General features: G+C 39.0%; 2 protein-coding genes across 9 annotated transcripts in view; one reads left to right on the top strand and one right to left on the bottom strand.

Moving 5' to 3' along the window:
• Spata9 (spermatogenesis associated 9) overlaps positions 1-7,953 on the top strand; it is a 42,069-nt gene extending 34,116 nt beyond the window's left edge. The window contains 1 exon segment of the mRNA XM_017796881.2: positions 6,850-7,953. Coding sequence (XP_017652370.1) covers positions 6,850-7,134 — 285 coding nt within the window. The 3' untranslated portion in view covers positions 7,135-7,953.
• A 1,679-nt stretch (positions 7,954-9,632) lies between these two features.
• On the bottom strand, positions 9,633-22,189 carry Rfesd (Rieske Fe-S domain containing). Of its 8 annotated transcripts, none has more exons than XM_029561061.1 (6): positions 22,112-22,189; positions 20,723-21,336; positions 14,455-14,519; positions 12,390-12,565; positions 12,244-12,278; positions 9,638-10,119 (listed from the first exon to the last, which is right to left on the bottom strand). In XM_029561061.1, the coding sequence occupies exons 4-6, from the start codon at positions 12,562-12,564 to the stop codon at positions 9,856-9,858; spliced, it is 474 nt and encodes a 157-aa protein (XP_029416921.1). In that variant the 5' UTR covers position 12,565; positions 14,455-14,519; positions 20,723-21,336; positions 22,112-22,189; the 3' UTR covers positions 9,638-9,855. The 8 variants fall into 8 exon arrangements, with proteins under 8 accessions (XP_029416925.1, XP_029416922.1, XP_008826194.1 ...); XM_008827970.2 differs by having other exon boundaries at positions 20,723-20,824; positions 22,112-22,149; XM_029561060.1 differs by lacking the exon at positions 22,112-22,189 and adding an exon at positions 21,912-21,946.
• Between the last annotated feature and the right edge of the window lie 10 nt (positions 22,190-22,199).

Raw genomic sequence — 22,199 nt, 5'->3', positions numbered from 1 at the left:
AAAATTTATTGATCTATTTCTACTCGAGTTAAGAAACAAAACATTGGAGCTGGAGAGATGGCTCAGTGGTTAAGAGTTCTGGTTACTCTTGCAGAGGACCCAGGTTTAATTCACAGCACCTACATGGTGGGTAACAAGGTAACAACTGTCCATATCGCCAGTTTCACAGGAATCAGAGGCCCTCCTCTGAACTTTGTGGCAATTGCACGACATGGGTGCACTTTACATACATACAGGCAATACACTCTTACACATAAAATAAGTAAATTTAAAATAAACAAAACATTACCACGCACTAAAGAGGCCTCACTCTTGTCACTCTCCTAGAAAGGCAGCTGCTATGTTGATGTGTCCTTCCACAGACAGTTCAACTTTTTTTCTTTTGCATTTTCTTCTGCTCAGCATCATCACTGTGAGATTCATGACTTGTCTACAGCAATAATTTATTTTCATTGCTAAATAGTGTTCTAGTGATTGATATATCACTATTTCCTTATCCACTCACTGCTGATGTCATTTTAGATTGCTCCTAGTTTGGGTTGTTATAAAGTTGCCATAGATATCCTTGTACATATCTTTTGCTGAAATGGGGTTATAGGATATACATATACTTATCTCTAACAGATATTGCAAAAACAGTTTCTAAAATGGCTTTTAATAAATAAAACATATCTGAGAAGATCATAACAATCCAACTTGCTGTATGTCACCAGTGGTACTTATAATGTCAGTATTTTCTATTTTAGCCATTTTTGTATGTGGGTATTATAACTTTGTAATTATAATTTGTATGTCCTTGATTATTAATGAGATTGATTACCTTTTCATACATTAACTTCGCATTTGGATAGCCTCATTTGTGAATTTCTGTTAGTCTCATTTTTCTACTGAGAGCCAACTTTTTACATTATCGATTTTGCTTTGAAAATATATTCCAGCATATTATTTTGATTTTATATAAGCAAATATCTTTTTTATCCTATGACTTGTCTTTTCACTCTGATAGCAGTCTTTTAATGCAGAAGGTAATTTTAGTCTAGTTTAACTTATTAATGCTTTTTTATATTTTTTTTTCTGTTTTAAAACATCATGACCTATACCCAAGGTCATGAGAACGTTCTCATCTGTTATATTCTAAGAGCTGCATTATTTTTGCCTTCCTCTTATAGATTTATAATCTATAATGTGGAATTGGAATGAGGCAAGAGCCAAACACTTTTCCCTAGGGTATCCAGTTGATCTGCTCTCAATTATCAGGAAAAAGTCTAGAATGCCCATTTTATCATGTCAAATGTTTTTATATGTAAATCTGCTTATAAACTCTATATGTTTAACTGGTTTGCCTATTCTTGTACCCATTACGCTCTGTGGATTACAGGAGCTCCATAAGATGCCTTGATAACTGCTAGAATAAGTTCTTCTGATTTATGAACATGGCACATCTATTTATTTTGGCCTTATTTAATTACTCTTTATGTTTTGCTGTAGTTCTTATACACTATTAATTTTTATCATATTGAAAGATACAATAGTCAAATCTTTTCCACAGTCTGTAGCTTCAGTGCAGTCCCAATTAAAATCCAAGTAGGCTGCGTGTGTGTGTGTGTGTGTGTGTGTGTGTGTGTGTGTGTAAGTTGACTAGCTGATTCTAAAATGTACAAGGAGGGCTGGGATGTAGCCTAGTACAGTATAGTATTTGCTTGGCATACATGGAAGCCCTGGTTCGGTCTCTAGCACTGCATAAAGCAGGCAGAGTGGTAAGAGCCTGAAATCCTAGCACTCAGGAGATGGAGGCTGTGTCAGATCAAAATTCGAGGGAAATGAGGGGAAGCGTCTGTGTTCCTGCATTTTACAGTGAGAGGCAGGGAAGACAGGAAGAAGGAAAGCAGGAGGAATTTGAGGCTTTTCAAGGCTGAGGCTTCAACCCTTTTGCTGTTACCTCTTCAAGAAGACCTTCTGAGTGGGACCTAGCATCATAGGAACTGATCTGAGAATTTCCACAGTAAGACGGTTGAACAGAAGTATCCTTTGCAGGAATCTGCAAGTAAGAAGAGTCAGGGCAACAAAGGAGAAATTATATTCTGGGGACAGAAAGAAGAGATTTAGGAATCAAGACAGAAGTGAAGGAAAAACTGAAAGGCAAAGAGAAACAAAAAGGCAGCTCAGAGAAAATTATGAAGCAATCCCAAACTCCAGTGTTGGCTCCCAGCAGGGCTGAGCTGGCAGCATTCATGCCAGAGTTCAAGAAAAGTTAGAGTGCAGGCAGTCTCAGTGATAGGACCAGGCTGTTTTCACAGAGGGAGAAACCCACAGTGCTTACAAGTTTTACTTGTCTGAAACTTTTTTTTTTTTTTTCACTTTTTGGGATTGTAACTGAGCATATGATGGCAGTGAGGGGGTACTTACAAAGGTATTAACACCCTTGGGCCCTTGTCTGAAACTTTTTTTTTTTTTTTTCACTTTTTTTGGTCTGAAAGCGATTGCATGGCCCACCAGCTGCAGAGAAGAAATTCATTGTTCACTATCTCTCAGAGCTATAACCAGGAGTCACCTTTAGAAGGGACACATTGTTAAGATCTAAACTACTCTGGATTTCAGACAACACATGGCAATCACAGTTCAGGCCCTGAGGATACTACAACAGTGACTAAGTGAGAGACAGTTGTGACAGTCAAGGAAAAGGGGCAGGTCTGTCACAAAGTCACTGAGCAGTTTAAACAGCAGGCAGTACAAGCTGTGGAGGGCACAGTGGTCAGTGGCCTCTCCCTTTATGGGAAGGAGCAAAACCAGTCACAGCTGGCTTTCTACAGGGACTGGGCTAGAGTGCTGAGAGCAATGCCAGCAGCTTGTTCAGCTGCCTCAGGGCTCCCTCTCCCCTCCCCTAGTCAAAGCTCAATGGTCTGGTTGTTCCCCACACTCTCAGGCATTTGAAGATTCACTTAGGTTTAGACATTTGCAAACCCCTTGGGGTCAGGGACTGAAGGCATCTAAGTAAGAAAGCATCTTCCTGGCCCAGATATTATCAAAGACAGTTTGGGCTCATGTGGAACCAAACTTCACCATGTTCCCCTCTCATTCATGCTCGCAGAGGACCTCTGGAGGGAGGGTGTGCCTGCCCAGCCCCATACCACTGCTGGGGCTATATGGCTCCTTGGAGTGCACAAGGCCTTGGAGGTGAATACAGCTCTGCCACAGACAACATATCCTTGACCAACTAAAGTAGGATATGCAGGACAGAGTAAGGCTCAGCCTGTATACAGAACCAACCTATTCAGTGGGAGCTTCAAAGAATGCCAACTGGCCTCGGCTACAACTCACTGTCCCCCCCTTCCTCCAACTATTCAAACTTAGCAGATTCTAATATTAGAGGACCAATAGAGAAACTTACTGATGATCTAAGAATCTCAGATAGGAGGCATTTTTTAATGCCCTTTTTCTTCCTTTTCATTATTCTTTCTTGCTTGTGTCTAATTTGTCATTTTAAAATTTCTTTTCTCCTTTCACATTTAGCTTTTAAATTCTATATTATTTCTGCTTCTTTCTTTTCCATTGCTATTGGTGTTGTTACTATTTTTGTTTGTTTGCAGTGTTTCTATGCCTGCAAGGTTTTTTTTGTTATTTTGTTTTGTTTTTTCAATTGTGAATTATTTTCATCTAAGTGGTACTAGAGATAGAGCCCTCAAGAAAAGGCTTGTTAATGAGATGCCCCTCACATACAAGCAGGAGAGATACCCATACTAACAGATACATGCATTTCAATGTAGAAACACAAGCAGTGGGAATAAAATAAGGAAACAGGACTCCTCCAAAAGTTTGTAAGGAATCCAAAGATACTGAGGTGCACGGATGCCAAAGAAATAAAAAGATTGATTTTCAAAATGATCAGTGACTTCAAAGAGAATACAAGTGAGCAGCTGAATGAAATAAGTAAGGCAATATAGTTGTGAAAGAGCTATTCAACAACGAAATGGCAATTCTTAACAGGAACCAAACAAATCCAGAAAATAAAAAACTCAGTAAGTCAAATGGAAAACTTGGTTAAGTCTCACCAATACACAAAATCAACTGGAAGGAATCATATCAAAGACCAAAGACAAGAGTGAATGAATTGAGGCTGGAGAGATGGCTCAGCAGTTAAGAGAACTTGCTGCTCTTGCAGAGAACCTGGGTTTAGTTCTCATCACCCAAATGGCAGCTGTCAACACCAGTTAAGGCATAGTGCACATAATACATGCAAGCACTCCCAATATACATAAAAATTTTAAATCTTTAAAAAGAGTAAACTATTACATTCAGACAGCAGTAAATTGGAATAAATAAGAGGCTACAAATAAAATATATGGTAACTAGGGGATATGATTAGAAGATCAAATTTATAATCAGTATTCTGATTAAAATCAGAAAGAGGCAAGTTAAATACAAAAATCACAGCAAACCTATCCAGTGAAACAATAGTAGAAAAATTGCCAAATATTCCCAGTGCAGGAGGGATTTAGAATTCCAAATAGAATGATCAGAGATGATCCCTTGAACCTACATTAAAGTTAGGCATGCCAGCACATATCTGTAACTTTAGCACTGGTTGACGGGGGTTGGGGTGGGGAGACGAATGGCTACCTGGGCTTATTGCAAGCTAGCCTAGCTGAGTTGATAAGTTCCAGGTTCGGTGAGCTATCCTATCTCAAAAAATAAGGTGAAGAGTAATGGAGGAAGATACCCATTATCAACCTCTGGCCTCTACACACATATGAACATGCTTAACACAAACACATACATATACAACTCTCCTCCTATACCTCTACGAAATCCCAGAATGTTTGGTTGGATTACAAAACAAGACCCAACAAATTGCTGCCTGCAAGAAACTCACATCACTTGTCAAAGTCATACACTGACTGAAAGTGAAATACCAGAAAAGGATATTCTAAGCATATTAAATCTGAAAGCAAGCAGGAGAATCTATCTTCATATCAAACAAAACAGATTTTAAACTAAAGTTGGTCATAAAAGACAAAAAAGACCACTACATATTAATAAAGGGAACTGAGCTAGTCAGCTTTTCATCACTGTAACAAATAACTGAAAGAATTCAAGAAAAGGAAAGGTTTATTTTGACTCATGGTGTCAGAGATTTCCATCCAAGGCTGGCTGGCTACCTGAGGCAGAAACAACATGTCAGCAGAAGCAGCTGGCAGAAGCTGCTCATTTCCTAACAGACAAGAGGCAGAGGGGGAAGGAAGAGGGGGCCAGGGAAAGCTAAGGCACCTAGAATATACTCTAGCAAATACTGCCTGTAGGTAGTCCCATATCCTAACATTACCTCACCTCCCAAAATAGGGCCATCAGCTGGGGACTAGTCTTAGCTGTAGGGACATTTCATATCCAAACTGTAAGAGGAACAATCCACTGAGGGGATATAATGGTCATAAGTATATATGCATTGAAAGTTGGATTGTTCAATCTTAGTAAATAAATACCACATAACATAGAAGGCAGCATAAAGGTTCAATACAAGAATAGTGAGTCACTTCAGTCTCCCTACTGTCACCAACAGAGCATCCTGACAAAAGTTATCAACACTATAGGTCAATGGATTTAACAACTAGCTACATAATATTCCATCCAAGTAGCACAATACACATTCTTTTCATCCATACATGCAACATTATTTTTCTTTTTTAAACATTTATTTTTTTATTTTATGTGTATGAGTGTTTTGTCTGCATGCATGTAAGTGGACCCATGTGATGCAATACCCTCGGAGGTCGGTAGAGGGCCTCAGATTCCACCAGAACTGGAGTTACAGACAGTTCTTAACCACCATGTGGGTGCTGGGAATTGAACCCAGGTCCTCTGCAAGAACATATAGTGCTCTTAAGCCCTGAGTCATCTCTTCAGTCTCTCTATTTTTCAAAACACATCATATTTAAGACAAAATGCAAGCTCTAACAAAAGCAAAATCAAAGAGGGGCAAGGAGGAAGACTATATCATGTAGCAGAATAATCTTGACACAGAAAGAAAAGCACAGTGTGTTCTATCTCCTGGGAAGAAAGGAAAATGATTAAAAAGGACCTAAACTAGAAGAGGAACTACTGGGAGTGGCAGGAGGGTGAAGTGAGAGGAAGGTAGGAGAGCAGTTGGGAGGGTAGATAAGATTAAAGCACAATATATGCATGTATGGAAAATGACAATGGAATCCATTAAAATGCATTAATGATTACAACAAAGGTTCAATAAGAAAACTTTGAAATCTGAAGAAGAGAAAGAAAACTCTCAGAGTACTTATATTGTCCATTATATCATCTTGAGGCATTTCTTCTATAAAATAAACTGGTTTCAGTTCTCTTATGTTTCATGGAATTTTGTTGTTCTATTTTGTTCATGGAATGTTGGCTGCATTACTATCATCGTTAGTAAATGTGTAGAGTAAGTTTAATGAGTACACTTGTTGCAATTCTCATTTCTGAGGTTTTTTTTTTTTCCTGAACATATTATTTAAACATTTTTTCCATATTTAGAATAAGGAATCAATCTACTGCTTGCCATGTTTCCTCAAAGGAAGGGCTTTTCAAAAAATTAAGATATGGCCCAGCGTGCTGACACATGCCTTTAATCCCAGCACTTGGGAGGCAGAAGCAGGCAGATCTCTGTGAGTTCGAGGCCAGCCTGGTTGACATAGTAAGTTCCAGGCCAGTTGGGGCTACAGAAAGGCCCTGTCTCAAAAAACAAAACAAATTAGGTTATGTAGATTAACAACAATGTTAAACATGTTATTGACTTTTTATCTATGGCTGTTAGTAGCTTAAAAAAGAAACATTACTTTTCAACATTTTTTTTTATTGATACAGGCAGTCTGTGTTAATGCTGTGTTGGTGAAGGTAAAGAACATTTTCCAAGAAGAAGAGTCCATAAGGCAAAACAGAGAGAGTGAGAATTTTAGAAAAGCATTTTCTGAGCCTGTACTTCTGGAGCCTATGTTTTCTGAAGGTGAAATCACAGCAAAACCTTACAGATCATTGCCAGAGAAGCCAGACAACATTTCAGAGCTCCTCAAGCTTCCCGCGAACAAGCACAGTAACAAGATCCAGGTTTTACACTCTGTGTTTGACCAATCAACTGAAGTGAACGAATGAGAAATCTGAACCAAATATCACGTTAGAAAGCCCAAGAGTTATCGGAGGGTACATTTCATCTGACCAAATCAGAAGACCAGTTTACATATGCTGAACATTTGTTTTAAAAGAGGGTAGGGCAGGGGAAAACTACTATGTCACACTCTTGTATTTAAATGGCAGGGAGAATAAAAGTGAATTTTAATGTGGAATATACATATGACTATATGATATTTTTAATGAGTAAGAGAATTCACACTGGTGGGTTAGAGTTTACACTGTGTTTATAATATGGATGTTTTCATAATACATTTATATTTTTATTTAAGATTTGTTTTGAATGTTTATCTGGGAAGGAAAAAATCCTATCAAAATGCTACACATAGAAATGGTAAAAGTGTATTCATCTTCTATTTGTAGACTGCAAAGCTGAGTCGGCCTACAGACATTTTTATAACTTACTTGTGAAGTTATAAAGGTCTTGCAATTCACAGAGCCATAAATTTATAAAACAAAATATTACTCATAAATCTGATGAGAAGATTTCTGTATATTAAGACAGGCTATGCTAGTATAAGGCCTTTTAAAAAATTAATGGTGTTTGGCTATGTCTCCACTTGGGCCTTGAATTCCTTGGTCAAAGGATCTTCCTGCCTCAGCCTCCTGTGGAACTGGGACTACAGGCCCATGCCACTGAACCTGGCAAAGTGACCTTTTTATTTCCAAATTTAAGGACTCAATTTTAGAACAAGAAACCTAGTCCACATTACTATTACCACTGGCTCTCAAGAAGAAAATGCTTCTATAATTGACCATATAAACCAGGGTCCTAGATTTTGCCAACAGGTACTATTTTAGTTTCTTTCAAGCACTTTATATTCTGACATATAATAAAACTGGGGTCATTTAAGAATTAATAGACTGGAATGAACTCACCATAGAGATGGTCCATCTTTTGCACCTAGTGAGCAGTCACTGGTAAAGCACTATTCTTTATTTAGTAGTGTCAGAATGAGTAACAAGTATATACTCCCTCACATAACCCATATCAACCAGAAAAGGGAATGTAATGACATGTAGCAAAAGGTACAAATGTAAGTATTATTTTGTAAAAACAATTATGTTTCTAAATTTTTTTGTGTATGTGTATGGGCCTGAGTGTATGTACCATGTATACACAGGGGCCCACAGAGGACAGAGAAGAGCATGGCATGCCCTGAAACAGGAATTACAGGTGGTTTTTGAGCCACCTGATGTGGGGGTCCTGTGAACTAAACAGTAGTCTTCTACAAGAGCAGCAAATGCTCTTAGGCCATTTCTCCAGTCCCTCACTTTCTATTTTTACAACAAGGGGAAGAGTCCAGGTGGATCCTTTAGAATGTTAAGGATTAGGTTTGTAATCTTAATTCAGCCCTAAATCATGGAAATATTACTATGCTTTGAGACTTGGTTCTATTCTTAAGTCTTCACTCTAAATTCATAAGCTACTCATTCTTTCTGGTCTCATTTATACCTATATTTTATTGTGTGCACGCTGATTTCTGCATAACAGACACCCAGGGTGTTAACTCTAAAGCCCCAATAACTAGTATAGTATGGGCCCCAGGCAACCAGAGCAGCACAGGCCACAAATAACTGGCATTGTAAAATCAAGGTAAAACAAATAAACATCAACTCTGCATGTGAACTCTGGGGAACAAAATCATCCATCTCTGCTCTCTACATTTATGGGAAACAGTTGTGCACACATACATAAAGTTCTCTAAAATTCTTTTAAACTTTTATTTGAAAATTTCAGGTAGGCAAAGTACTTTGTTTTGCTGACCAGGAGGCACTGTGTCTCTCATGGCTAGGGAGTCAATGTGTGTGGCTTTCTTAAAGAATTTGCCTTGATAAGAGACAAATCAAGTCAAGTTTTATTTGGTTTTGATGTCTAGCACATTGGTAAGTTTCTCACTTTTAAGTTTAACATATACACTGACCTTCTTTTTGGAGGCAATTTTTAAGTGAAAACATCTGCTATGTATTTGGAAACAAAAATGTATGCCTAAGATTTGAGGATTTCAGTGTATTTAAATTTTACTTTAAAAATATATAAAAATAATAATACATAAAATAGGGAATCAGTGAACCAAAACAGAGGAATGCAGTAACTGTTAAAGCTGAGTGATGGAGGTTTATTATGTAAACTGAATACATTAACTCTTTTCCAAAATAAAACCTGCTGCATCAAATAGGGATTTTTTTTCCCATTAAATTTTTTTTTTCCACCAGATCTTATGTTTTAGCTGTTATTCACTTTGGTTACTCTAAGTTATGTGCATCCTTCTGAAATTGAACACCTCAAACATATAATGCACAAGTAGTAATCAATCCAGAGGATTGGATGAAATGGATTCTGTTGATCCTGACAGAGATCCCAAAATGATACTAAGTAAATGTACTTTTTTTTTTTTGTCTTTTTGAGACAGGGTTTCCCTGTAGCCCCAGCTGGTCTGGAACTCACTATGCATACCAGGTTGGCCTTGAACTCACAGAGATCCTCCTGCCTCTGCCTCCTGAGTGCTGGGATTAAAGGCGTGCACCACCATGCCCAGCAGTAAATGTGCTTTTAAGCCTCCCAAACCTATGATTTTTAAAGATATACAATACATACCTACGTTGGAAAATAATTCATTTTTGGCACTGAAGCAAATTAAAAATATTTTCAAACATATACATTTTCATTATCATATATTTTTATCAGGAAGAACTTTGAATTACTTTGAAGTCTCCAGTTGCATAATAATCAGAGTCACATTTAAAAGGTTCCTTAGAAAGAGTCACATAAATATTCCCATTATCCACTGTCACTGTATGAATCCTTTGCTTTATTCCTTTGGAGCACCATTTGGGTTTTGCTGACGGATCTTTAGGGTTTATAGATTGGTATAATCCTTCTCCTGTTGCCAAAGTAATTTTGTATTTATGCCAGGGGCAAACTATACATGATTGTCCATTGAAATCCTGGGGGTGGGGGTGGGGGGTGGAAATCACAGATTTAATAGTCTTGACATTTCAAATATTTATGATAAAATCTCAGATTTAGCACAGAATTTAATGCAGAAGATGCAGGTTAAACAACAGGCCAGTGATCCAGGAGTAGTGGCATGTACCTGTAATCCTAACACTCAGGAGGCTTGGGCAAGAGGATCTTGAGTTAGAAGCTAGACTGGACTACATAGTAAGACCATGTATCATAAACAGAGGCCTGCCAGCAAAATAGCTGAGCAGGTAAAGGTGCTTGCCCCCAATTCTGATGACCTGAGTTTAATCCCACGAATTAAAGAGGAGAACCAACTCCACAGAGTTGTCCTTAATCTCCACAGATATACCTTCATACATACACATAAATAATAAATAAATAAATATTAAAAATGAATAAACAAATAAGTCAGCTTTTTTCCCTTTCTACTTACAAATTATTCAGCATAAAGCAGAATCTAATCTGAAGACAATCAAGTCCTTTGTAACTGAATAGAAACTCAGTGAGTTGAAGCTCTACCAGAAAATGACTTGATCTGGCAATTTACCAAGTTCCCTCAGACAGCTGTTATCTATGTGAATGTCACTTCCTTGGCAGAAAAGAAGTTGGAGCTTCCAGTGCTTCCACAGGTATTTTCATTAGTTTCTAGGAGTGACAAATAATTTGTGATTCCAACTTTTAAACTGTCTTAATGAAGTGCTGCTCAGGCCTTAAGGAACATGGGATCACCTAGATCTTTAAATACAGCTGTTTGAACTGGTTAAGCATGGGCAAGGGGAGAGTCTGCTCAACTAAGAGCCTCCAGTGAGACACCAAGAGAGCTGGGCTGTGGACCACGTTTTGAGTAGCAAGACTGTTTTTTTTCGTTTTTTGTTTTTTTGGGTTTTTTTTGAGACAGGGTCTCCCTGTAGCCCCAGTTGGCCTGGAACTCACTATGTAGACCAGGCTGGCTTTGAACTCACAGAAATCCACCTGCCTCTGTCTCCTGAGTGCTGGGATTAAAGGCATCATCATGCTGGCAAGTACCAAGATCTTCAAACTGTCATTTATGGGCTGAAAATGGGGGAAAATTCTATAACATTATCATCAGCATGTGCTTACATTCCTATACACCAGAAATATAGGAATATGGATTTGGGATCCAACAGAAGTTTCAGCAAATGTTCATTATTTTCATAATTTAAACATATCCTTTAACATGAGGACAGATATGGTTACCAGGCCAAAAAATATATATATCTCATTAGAACTACTATCCCATTTGCTCTTAATACTCACAAAGAGTTTACTGCTCTTCCAGAGGACCCAATTTCAGTTCCCAGTACCCAGAGGGAATGGACATCTAGGCCTCCAGGGGTACCTACACTCACGTGTACATGCCCACACACAAATATGCATATACCTAATTAATTAAAAGTAAAACAAATAATACATATAATATGTTTAATTAGTTGTGTTGAAGAGCTTCAGTTGTCAACTTGACACACCTGGGTAGAGGGAACCTCAATTGAGGAATTTCCTTCAGTGGGTTGGCCTGTGGGACATTTTCTTGATTATTGAGTGGTATGGGAGGACCCAGCCCACTGTGGGGGGTGCCACCCAGGGCAGGTGGTCCTTGGTTGAGTAAGAAAGCACAGGCCAGGGAAGCAAGTCATTAAGCAGCGTTCCTCCATGATCTGTGCTCCAGGTTCCTGCCTTGGCTTCCCTAGATGATGGACTGTGAGCCAAATAAACTCTCTTCTCCCCAAGTTGGTTTTGGTCAGTGTTTTTATCACAGCAATAAAAAGTAACAAGAACAGGTTATCATCAATTTTCCATTATAATAATAATGCAATTAACTTTTCCTATATAGAAACAAACATTTATATGATTATATCCTTAAATTAAGGTAGATATCTCAGTACAATTGTTAGGTGAAAAGAGATGCATAATTGTTACATTTATCTATGAAATTGTTTTCTTTACATTATAGGATATGGATACATAGAATAGTGCAATTATCTTCAAAGCACTAAAGTAGAATTAAATAAAAATGTTATGAATTAAAGAATTAGATAACACAGGAAACATCTGAGTTTGCTAATAGTGAATTTAATTTTACATACCTCTATTTCTCCCAAATGTAAGGGTCCTCCTGAATCTGAAAAGGTATTGAATATTGAAAAGGTATTGATTACATGTAATCACTAAACTGAATTTTGAGAGTTCTGTGGTTAATAAATACAAGTTCTATAAATGAAAAAAATCTTACGGTAGCAGCGAATATCCATAGCATGGTATTCCCCTTTATGATAGAAAATGACCACTTCTCTATCGTGGACAACAGCTGTCATTCGTTCAGATTTTTTAATGTCATTTTCTTTGCCAACACAGACAGGAGTGTATTTTTTCTCTTCAGGGTCTTGTACAGACATTTCAGGATCCATGCTATTTAATGAGGAGAGGAGAAAGAAGAGGGGAGGGGAAGGAAGAGGAGGAGGGGAGGGAAGGGGAAAGGAGGACAAGAGGAGAGGAGGGGAGAGGAGGAGAAGAGGAGGGGAGGGGAGGAGGTGTGGGGAGGTGGGGTGGAGAGAAAAGGAGGAATGGAGAGTGGATGGGAACAGAGGGGAGGGGAAAACAAGGGAGGATGGGGGAGGGAGGAAGGAGAAAAAAATTGCAAGTGGTCTTCACTAGTTTAGTTACAACTTAGAGATAATTTAAGAGTAGTCTGGATTTCCCGAAACTGATCAATGCATTTTTCTATAGCTATATATAAAATATTCATAAATACTAGATTAGAGTCATTACTTTGATTCAGAGACTCAAGGTCTGGTAAAACTTGGAAAGACTCCCCACTACAAGGTAAGACATTAATTTCAATACTCAAGATGGAAATTTCAGAACTGAAGCACAGAGACGAAAGCTTCACTGCCCTTATTTGCTATGGGGTAGCTCACTTGATTGGAGTTGAACACATAGCCACCCCTTATCCCCACAACCAGATAAGTATTCTTAGCAAGAGTGGAGAGGTATGAGTGGACCTTTTCATTTCTTCACCTTAGATAGTAATTGTCTTTACTACTTCTGCTTTATTTCGGGCGTTTGAAAAGATGATATTCTCCTTGATTAACTAGAGAATTGCAGGTTACTACATTTTTTTTCTCAGCACAGATATTCAGATACTTGTTTGAAAGTGACTCAGAGGCTTGTGTATGCTCTTAGAATAGTCAGGCTCTGTTGATTCCATGTGAGAAATGACCATCATGATGCATCAGTGCCTATTATGTTTAGGCATGGGATCCTGTAGGTATCTGGACTACCACCTTGAAGCAGAGCTACTTCCATTCCTTTATTATGTGACAGAAATTAAAGGCTAATTAATGACAGATGACAGAAATTTAAAGTGTCATGATAACATGTAATCACAACCTATGAAAACACTGACAGAGAAGCTTCTGTTTATTTAGGGAGGAATATGTTTGAAAAGCCCAAGCAGGCAAAATTTTAAAGAAATGACAATGGATAAAGCCACGGCAGAATTATAAAATAAAGGATCTTCAGAGTCTCCTGCTAAGTTCTCCTCCTTGTTAGAGATGATCGTTCATTTTATAAATATTTTCTGACCACTATGTGGCATGTCCAGAAGAAAGAAATGAAAGCTTTCTGCCCTCCCAAGGATGACATCTCCATAACAAGATAGATAATGAAACAAATACATGCACAACAACAATACACGGCAATCAAAAACCATGCTGAAATTAAACTGGGTAATAAAGTAAAGAAAGTAATAGGGGAACAAGACTGTCCAAGGAATAGGCTGTAGGCAGCTGAGTTAATCCATTGAAACCTCTCAAATGCAAATGAGCCAGACATGCTAAGAGTTGGTAGAAGAGAATTCCTGCTGAAGGAACAACAAATGAAAAGGCCAAAGGAAAGAAAAGACTTGGTTAATCTGAGGAACAGAATATAAACTGGAAAATAATGAGCAAGATTGGCTTAGAGGAAAAAACTAGGTTTTACAGCACTGGTAGTAATGGGGGTGGGGGTGGGGTGGGCTGTTGCAGAGCAATGAGAAACCACTAAATATGGAGCCAAGGAAGTTTTACATGATCCACTCTTTAAAAAATGCTCTGGGCTCTATGGAAAACAGATTATAAACAGAACTAGCATGAAAGCACAGAAAACAAAGTTACTACAGCGGAGCATGGGGGAAGAGAGTCTTGGCCAGAGGAAAAGAGAAAGTAACAATGTCTAAGCCATCCCTAAAGCATTTCAAAATTTAGAGGACAAGTGGAAGACATGGGGAAGAGGCAAGACCAGCGCAGTGTCTGACTTACTGCTAATCAAATGAAGCAGATACACTGTCCTCTATTTTATTATTTGCTTCCAAGTAGGTAATAACCTGGGGGAAAAATAAAGGTGGTCAATGAGGTAAAATTACTAAATGATACATGAAAACCTAGGCTTTCTGAGAAACTCATATTATCCCAAAACTAGTTGTTTAATGAAGAACTAAGCCTACTTGGTTCCCTTTTCTTTTCATAAATTCACTTATTTCTTATACCTCTATTCTCCTAAAATCCAAATAAGTTAATAGCTAAGTAAAAGCTTATATGCAGGATATAACCATTTAAACCCTCTTTTCCCTATAGCTCTAAATTTTGTACTTCACTCTTTTGGCCAAATGTACAAATTAAAAAGTGAAAAAGAAAAAAAAAAGACTAAGAAAATGTTATTCACTGAGACAGTGTCAACGGCTATACGTCTGACCCAGTCCTCAAAAATAATCATTCTTATTAACCGTATTGGCGCATTCCTTTAATCCCAGCACTCAGGAGGCAGAGGCAGGTGGCCAGCCTGGTCTACATAACTAGCTGGGACTACAGGAAGACTCTATCTCAAAAACCAAAGAAAAAACAAAATTCCTCTATTATCTCTATGTAACATTTTTCTGACGTTCTTCACTTTTTTCCTATGCTATATTTTTTGTTTTTAAAAATTTTATTGATTTTTGTGTGTTTTATATAATAGATCTTGATCAAATTTAGACCCCCCTCCCCCATCTGTACTCACTTATAGTCTTTAGCCAGCAGTAATCTGTTGCCAATAGTTCTTTAGCTAGGGTCAGGGCCTGCTGCCCATTTCTGCCATTCTATGCTGAGTTTTTGTCTGAGTTGGCATGACTCTTGTGCATGCTGTTACCATTGTTGTAAGTTCATATGAGCAAGTTCCCAGTGGCCCAAAAGCCTCTGTTTCCTTACATTTGTGCACCAACTCGGGCTCTTACGATCTTTCTGCCCCTTCTTCCCCAATGGTCTGAGCCATGGATGGGCTAGGTTTAATACTGGAGTCCGATCCAGGGACATACACTCTGCAGTCTCTTGTTCTCTAAAACTTAACCAGTTCTGTGGCCTTCTGTATCACACTTTGTTGTATAAGGAAGCTTTGCTGGTGAGAGTTGAGAGAGATGTATTAGTATTCTTTCTACCCTATCTTCTGCTATGTTCCATGAGCCTTAGGTGTAGAGGTTCCACTCACTGTAGATGTGTCACTTAGGGCTGGCATCTCTCAGACATATATTCTCTGTGTGTGACCAGTTGTGGAACTCTGTAATAGCCTCCATTTGTTGCAAAAAGAAGCTTCTTTGATGAGTGGTGTATAGTATACTTGTCATGGTAGTAGACAAGTCTGAGGCAGGCTGATCAGGAGGCCAAGGGCAAGGTGGGGGTGGGGACAGCCTGTGGAGACTTTAAATAAACTATCCTAGAGGATTAAGCTAGTCTGGGTTAGGAAGCTAGTCCAGAGATCTGGGGGGAAGAACAGTAAACACGGGCCCAAGGCTAGAAAGAAGAGAGTGAGGGGAGACAGTGGGGCTGCTTTAGACTGAAGGGATTCAAAAGCCAGTGGGTGGATCTGACCTACCAGGGTAGTAGGCTGGTCTGTGGCAGGCAGATTAGGAGGCTAGGGACAACATGGGGGTATGGACAGCCTGTGAGGAGGGTCTAACAAAGTTGGAGAATTGAGCTGATATGAGTACAGGAGATCAGGACACATTGGGCAGATCTGGACTAAGAGGGTAGTTCAGAGATGTGGGGTGGAAAGAGCAGGAGTGGGTCTGGGCCCAGGGCTAGAAGGGGATCTGAGTTGGGGAAGGGTGTGGAGCTGCTCATGCTGCAGGGCAGATGTTCATCACTTTAAAAAGGTATGCTTAAATATGTTTCTGAGACAGCATCTCATGTATCACAGATTGGCCTTACACTCTTGAGCCTCCTGCCACTACTTCCCTCGTGCTAGGATTACAGGCCTTAGCTATCACACCAGGTTTATGCTGTGCGGGGATCAAATCCAGGGCTTCATGCATATGAGGCAAGTACTCTACCTACTGAGCTAAATCCCCAGCCCCATTTATGTTTTCAAGACAAAATAACGCCTCAATAGGCGTTTATGTCAGACATAAGCTTTCCAAAACACAATGTAACAATTCTAAAGGCTGTACCAAGCCCAGGTTTTATTTAATGTTCTTCTTTTCAGTTCCATCTAAACAATTTTATGGGTTTATATTATCAGGTTTTCAACTCTGCCTCATGCAAGATAAAGAATTACATATAGAAAAGGAAGTGGAGTGAATAAAAATGATGTCCCCTGTTAACAGCAGGCACTGGGCTGCTGATAATTAAACTAAGAAAAGTAATGTGAAATGTTCAGGGTATTAAACACACATATAGTTGTCTACTGCTGAAAATATTCACCATGATTATAAAGCATGTCATCTCAAATAAATATTCCACTTTTAGGAAGATGATCCCCCACAATCCACATTAAAATAGACTAATACTGACATATTTCACAGAAAGTTAATATACCTTCAGGAAGCTGACATTTTAAATCAATTTCAGTCTTATGTTAATATTTTACAGTAGGTACACACATATTCAATGTGTTTAAAGGAGAACCTGGACCTAGCCTAAATGATTCCAACCTACAGACCCTCTTCATCCTAATAAAAAGAAAAGTTATTCATGGAAATGCCAAATAGCATCAGATCTTGTGCAGGAAATTCTTCTGAAGGCTTTTCTAAAGATTTACTTAATCCTGTATGAGTGATTCAAAGTTTTATAATGTTAGGAGGGACAGAGTATGGCTTATTTAAAAAGCAGGTTTATAGGGGCTGGAGAGACAGCTCAGCAGTTAAGAGCACTGACTGCTCTTATAGAGGACCTGGGTTCGTGTCCCAGCACTGACACGGTGGCTAACAACTATCTGTAACTCCAGTTTCAGAGGAACCAACACCCTGTTTTGGCTTCCATGGGGCATTGTATTCACAGGTGTACTTCTATATGTGCAGGCAAAAAAACCCCAAAAAAAAACCCAAAACAAAAAAATAAATAGAAACCCAAAAACCTCATATGCATAAAATAAAAAATGTTTAAGTTTATAAAAATATTAAAATTATTTAATATTAGAAATGAGTTTTAGAAAAAAGAAATTTATAAACCACAGTAACAAATGGGGCAGCTCTGAGCCAGGTAAAGACAGGCTATCAGATAGCATCATAAGCCTGTGTTCCAAAACTGACATGTATAGAGGAAGAAGCAAGAGCTGTCATTCAATGTTATTCAATGCATAAAAAGTATACAGATTAAGTTTAGGAAATGACAGGAATGGCAAATTTCTACACTGGGGTTTGCAGAATTAATCCTCACTCTCATTAACTCAATTGGGCTGGGGGTATAGCTAGGTGGTGAAGCATGTGCTTACCAGTGTGTGCCATGGGTTCTATTCCTACATTGGGAAGGACCCAGGTTCAGTTCCCAGTACCCACATGGTGGTTAACAGCTATCCCTAACTCCAGTTCTAGGAACTCTGACAACCTCTTCTGGCCTCTGCTAACACTGGACAACATGGATGCACTTACGTACATGCAGGCAAAACACCCATACACATAAAACAAATAAATTAAAAAATATGTTAAAGAAAAGATGAAGGTAGCCATGGTTTTCTGGGTTAGTTATGGCTGACAGGAAGCTGGAAAACTGTATCTCTCAACTGTCATCTGGTTTTGATTGATTTTGCCAAGTACCCAAAATATACAAATTGCTAGGTGGTAATATTTACCTTTAGAGTTGGATGTGCAGCTTTAACAGATTTCATGAAAGAACACACAATAACGTAGTGAAAATGATAAGAAAAAATGAGAAAGAGAATAGATGGAGGAAAGGGAAATAGGCTTAAATAAGAAAAGGAAATAGCATGAAATTTGCATACATAAGCCACAAAGTACTATGATGCAGACTATATGAAGAATTCCTATAGACCAGTAAGAAAATGCCAAACAACCAAAGAAAAATGGATGAAACACATGACCAAATATTTCACAGATTAAGAAACTTGAGTGACTGATAGTCCCATGTGAAAATGCTCAACCTCATTAGAAAAATTTGCAAAGCTAAGCCAAGACAAGCCAAAAAGAGAATATTATTTCCATCCACCAGACTAGCAAAAGTTATACCAAGCATTGGGAAGAATATGGAGTAACTGCTAGTCATGACATAATGCTGGTCCAGCTTGGTATCATGCAGTAAAATTGAATATATCCATGACCCAATAATCCCAGTTGAGGTATGGTAGAGAAATAAGCACAGGTGCACCTAGAAACATGCACAAGAATGACTCTAACGGGCTGGAGAGACGGCTCAGTGGTTAAGAGCACTGATGCTCTTACAGAGAACTTGAGTTCAGTTCCCAGCACCCACATGGCAGCCCACAACCATCCGTGACTCCAGTTCCAAAGGATCTGGTGCCCTCTTCAGACCTCCTCGGCATTGCACAACATGGGTGCACTTACACACATGCAAGCAATACACTCATATACATAAAAATATATTTTTTTAAAAAAAAAGAATGACTAGGGCTGGAGAGATGACTCAGCAGCTAAGAACACTGGTTGTTCTTGCAGAAGACCTGGGTTCGAATCCCAGCATCCACATGGCAGCTTAACAACTGTCTGTAACTCCAGTCCTAGGGATCAGACAGCCTCTCCTGACCTCTGCTGGCATTGCACGACACAGGTGCACTTATCTACATGCAGGCAATACACACATACACATAAAATAAAAATAATAAATAAAGTGAAAAAAAAAGAATGACTATAAGAGCAAATGACAAAAACCCCAAACCCTCAAAACTCATCAATAGTATAATGAATAATTTGCATATTCATTCGATGGAATGCTGCATAGAAGTGAAAATGGATTAATTTTATAAATTATATGTGAAATGATTTCTAAGTTCAGAGTATCCACTAATTTTTATTATGTACAAAACTGCACAAAACATGTTATTTATGAACACATGTTTATAGGATAAACTTACAGAGAAAAGCAAGATGATAATTAAAAATATCTTTAAATGTCTCATAATATTTTGCTCTTACATTTAAAGTTACTCTTTCTAGTATTTAACTTGAATCCTACTTTATATCTTTATTGCAAATAATCCAAAACTCAAGAAAAAATAGGGTTTTGTATCTTCAGAGAATGTACCTGTACATAGATCATGAAAGAAATATTTGAGAATTTGTAAGCTTATGTCAAAATTTAGTTGTAGAGAAAGAAGTTAACCCCCCCCCAAATATAAAGAAATACTAGTATCAAGCAATAACAAATACAACAGATACAGACTAACTCTAAAAATTAACCTCTCCTGACAACCAAACAGATGAAAACCAAATATAGTCCTTCCTCAAACTTTGGTCTTGGAGCATAGAGCATTTACAAGGTTTGTCTCCAACAAAGAAAAACTGCAGTAAACTTTGAAGGGTCTGATAAGAAAGGAACAGAGGGCTGTGGTGAAATGATAACAGTTTCAGAGTGTTTATGACTGTAACCTTACTTTATGCTTAGGAAAGTATTATCTTTCAAATAATAGTTTCCTTTATGTATCAAAACTGGTACTATTTATGGTATGTGATGACTTTAAAATTAACACCCACATTGTTCTTAATTAAATACTGGGAATACCATGGTCCATTCCGACAACAGTGAGAACACATGTTCACCTTTGAGAATTTAAATGATTAACTATTCATGTACTCCTACATTCTCTATTTTAAGAAACTACAATCTTTAAAAAGAAATTTAGCATTTCTACATTGACATAAAATTGTATGCATTTATATGTACATCATGCTGTTCTATCATACATTGTGAAATGACTAAGTCTAGTTAATTAATAAATGTATTGCCACACACAATTACATTGTGGTGAGAATACAATACAATATACTATTAACTGTGGTCAATTGTGTGTACAATAGATCTAAGATAACAGAATCTTAAATAAAAGAAACTGTAAAATTAGACAACCTACCCAGTTTGAAGGCTAAATACTTTCTTCTCAAAAATTTAGTTGTTCTATTCTACAGTTTTCTTTTTAAAAAAGTTTTGCCTATTCCTAAAATTAGGTTTCTAAAAGTGAGAACTCCACATAAAATCACGTATTTGCTAACTGGATCTTCTATCACTATTATAACCTTTCCAGGGTAGATAATACATTCAAGTAGATACTCACTGCAGACAAAAGAGACATGAAGTTAAAAGTACTTACCTTACTTACATTACTCTTCAGCAATGACTAAGGTTCTTTTACCAAGTGTGAGGACTTGGCCCACACATTATCCGAATGCTTATCTCCAGGGTGACACCCTTCCTTAAGTTCAAGGGGGAGAAATGCTTCAGTAGGTAGGTTTTGTATCACTTTCAATGACAATAAATAGGGAAGATCAGCTGCATCGATGACTACTGCTTAGACACTTAGTACACAAATGTTCATTGCTCCTCACAAAATTGAAGATTCTTGAACTAATTTATGATTTGGTATTACTTTCGCATAGGTAGCAACCACAGATTTATAAAAACATGTGGCCTGAAAGTAATTCATCTTGAAAGCCACGGAAGCCTTTCGGGAACACAAAAATGTGTGTACTAAGGGTCTTTATATTGGCAGTATATGTATGGAGTCTAGGAATCCTGGTGTGTAAGACTTGTGTCTACAAATGTTTAAAGTTGGAACTCTTGCCTAGTTAAGTCATGCAGGCGACGAAGTAGCCACCACTGTATGGTGTTGAGACCAGAGAGCTCATGTGGCCGCACTTGGGTTTGAATCCCCGCTCCACATGATTTGAATCAAGTTGCTTAATTTCGCTGTGCTGTGCTGGTGGCCTGCAGTGTAGGGAGTGGAGAGGGGGAAATGCTTTAATACACCTCAAGTATTTATAGCTAGGCTTAACCACAGAAAACGTACAAACCTAGTTCGGCTGCCACCCCTAAGGTCTTTGCAGCTCTATCACCAGCTGTATTTAACAGTTCAGTAAGGACAGCCTGCAGCTGCGTGGAGCAGTGCCCTTGGATATTCCCTTCCGAAGGCAACCAGACCCAGTCCCAACCCGGGTTCCTGAACATGAGTATTTAGGGTGCTTGGGGCTTCAGAAACGCTTTACAATGCACAAATCCCAGGAGAGCGTGCGTAGAACGCCCTGCAGGCTGTCCTGAGCCTGCAGGTCCGGGCTGCTGCCACTTGTCGAGGTGAGAGCTCAGGAGGCCTCCTGGACCGCAGAGGCTGGAGCTAACCGCTAAGGAACGGGACCCAGGCCCGGAGGTACCAAGCACTCCCAGCCGCAGAAAACTGAAGCCGCAACTACCGCCAGCCTCCGCGGGAAGTCTAGGCCCGTACATCGACCCGACCGGAAACAGCAAGCCAGAAAGCCCCGCCCCGCCCCCCGGAGTACAGAACTTACTGTGCTGCAGACTGCTCGGGTCCCGCATAACAAGCCCAAGGAACGGGACCCAGGCCCGGAGGTACCAAGCACTCCCAGCCGCAGAAAACTGAAGCCGCAACTACCGCCAGCCTCCGCGGGAAGTCTAGGCCCGTACATCGACCCGACCGGAAACAGCAAGCCAGAAAGCCCCGCCCCGCCCCCCGGAGTACAGAACTTACTGTGCTGCAGACTGCTCGGGTCCCGCATAACAAGCCCCAGGGGCCTCCGCGTAATGCGCGTGCGCCAGCTGAGTCTCCAGCCCCCCCC

The sequence above is a fragment of the Nannospalax galili genome, unplaced genomic scaffold (genome assembly GCF_000622305.1).
Source record: "Nannospalax galili isolate Female #2095 unplaced genomic scaffold, S.galili_v1.0 scaffold393, whole genome shotgun sequence".
Classification (NCBI taxonomy): domain Eukaryota; kingdom Metazoa; phylum Chordata; class Mammalia; order Rodentia; family Spalacidae; genus Nannospalax; species Nannospalax galili.
The sequence above is the reverse complement of the archived record's forward strand: the minus strand, read 5'-3'. Positions and strand labels throughout refer to the sequence as shown.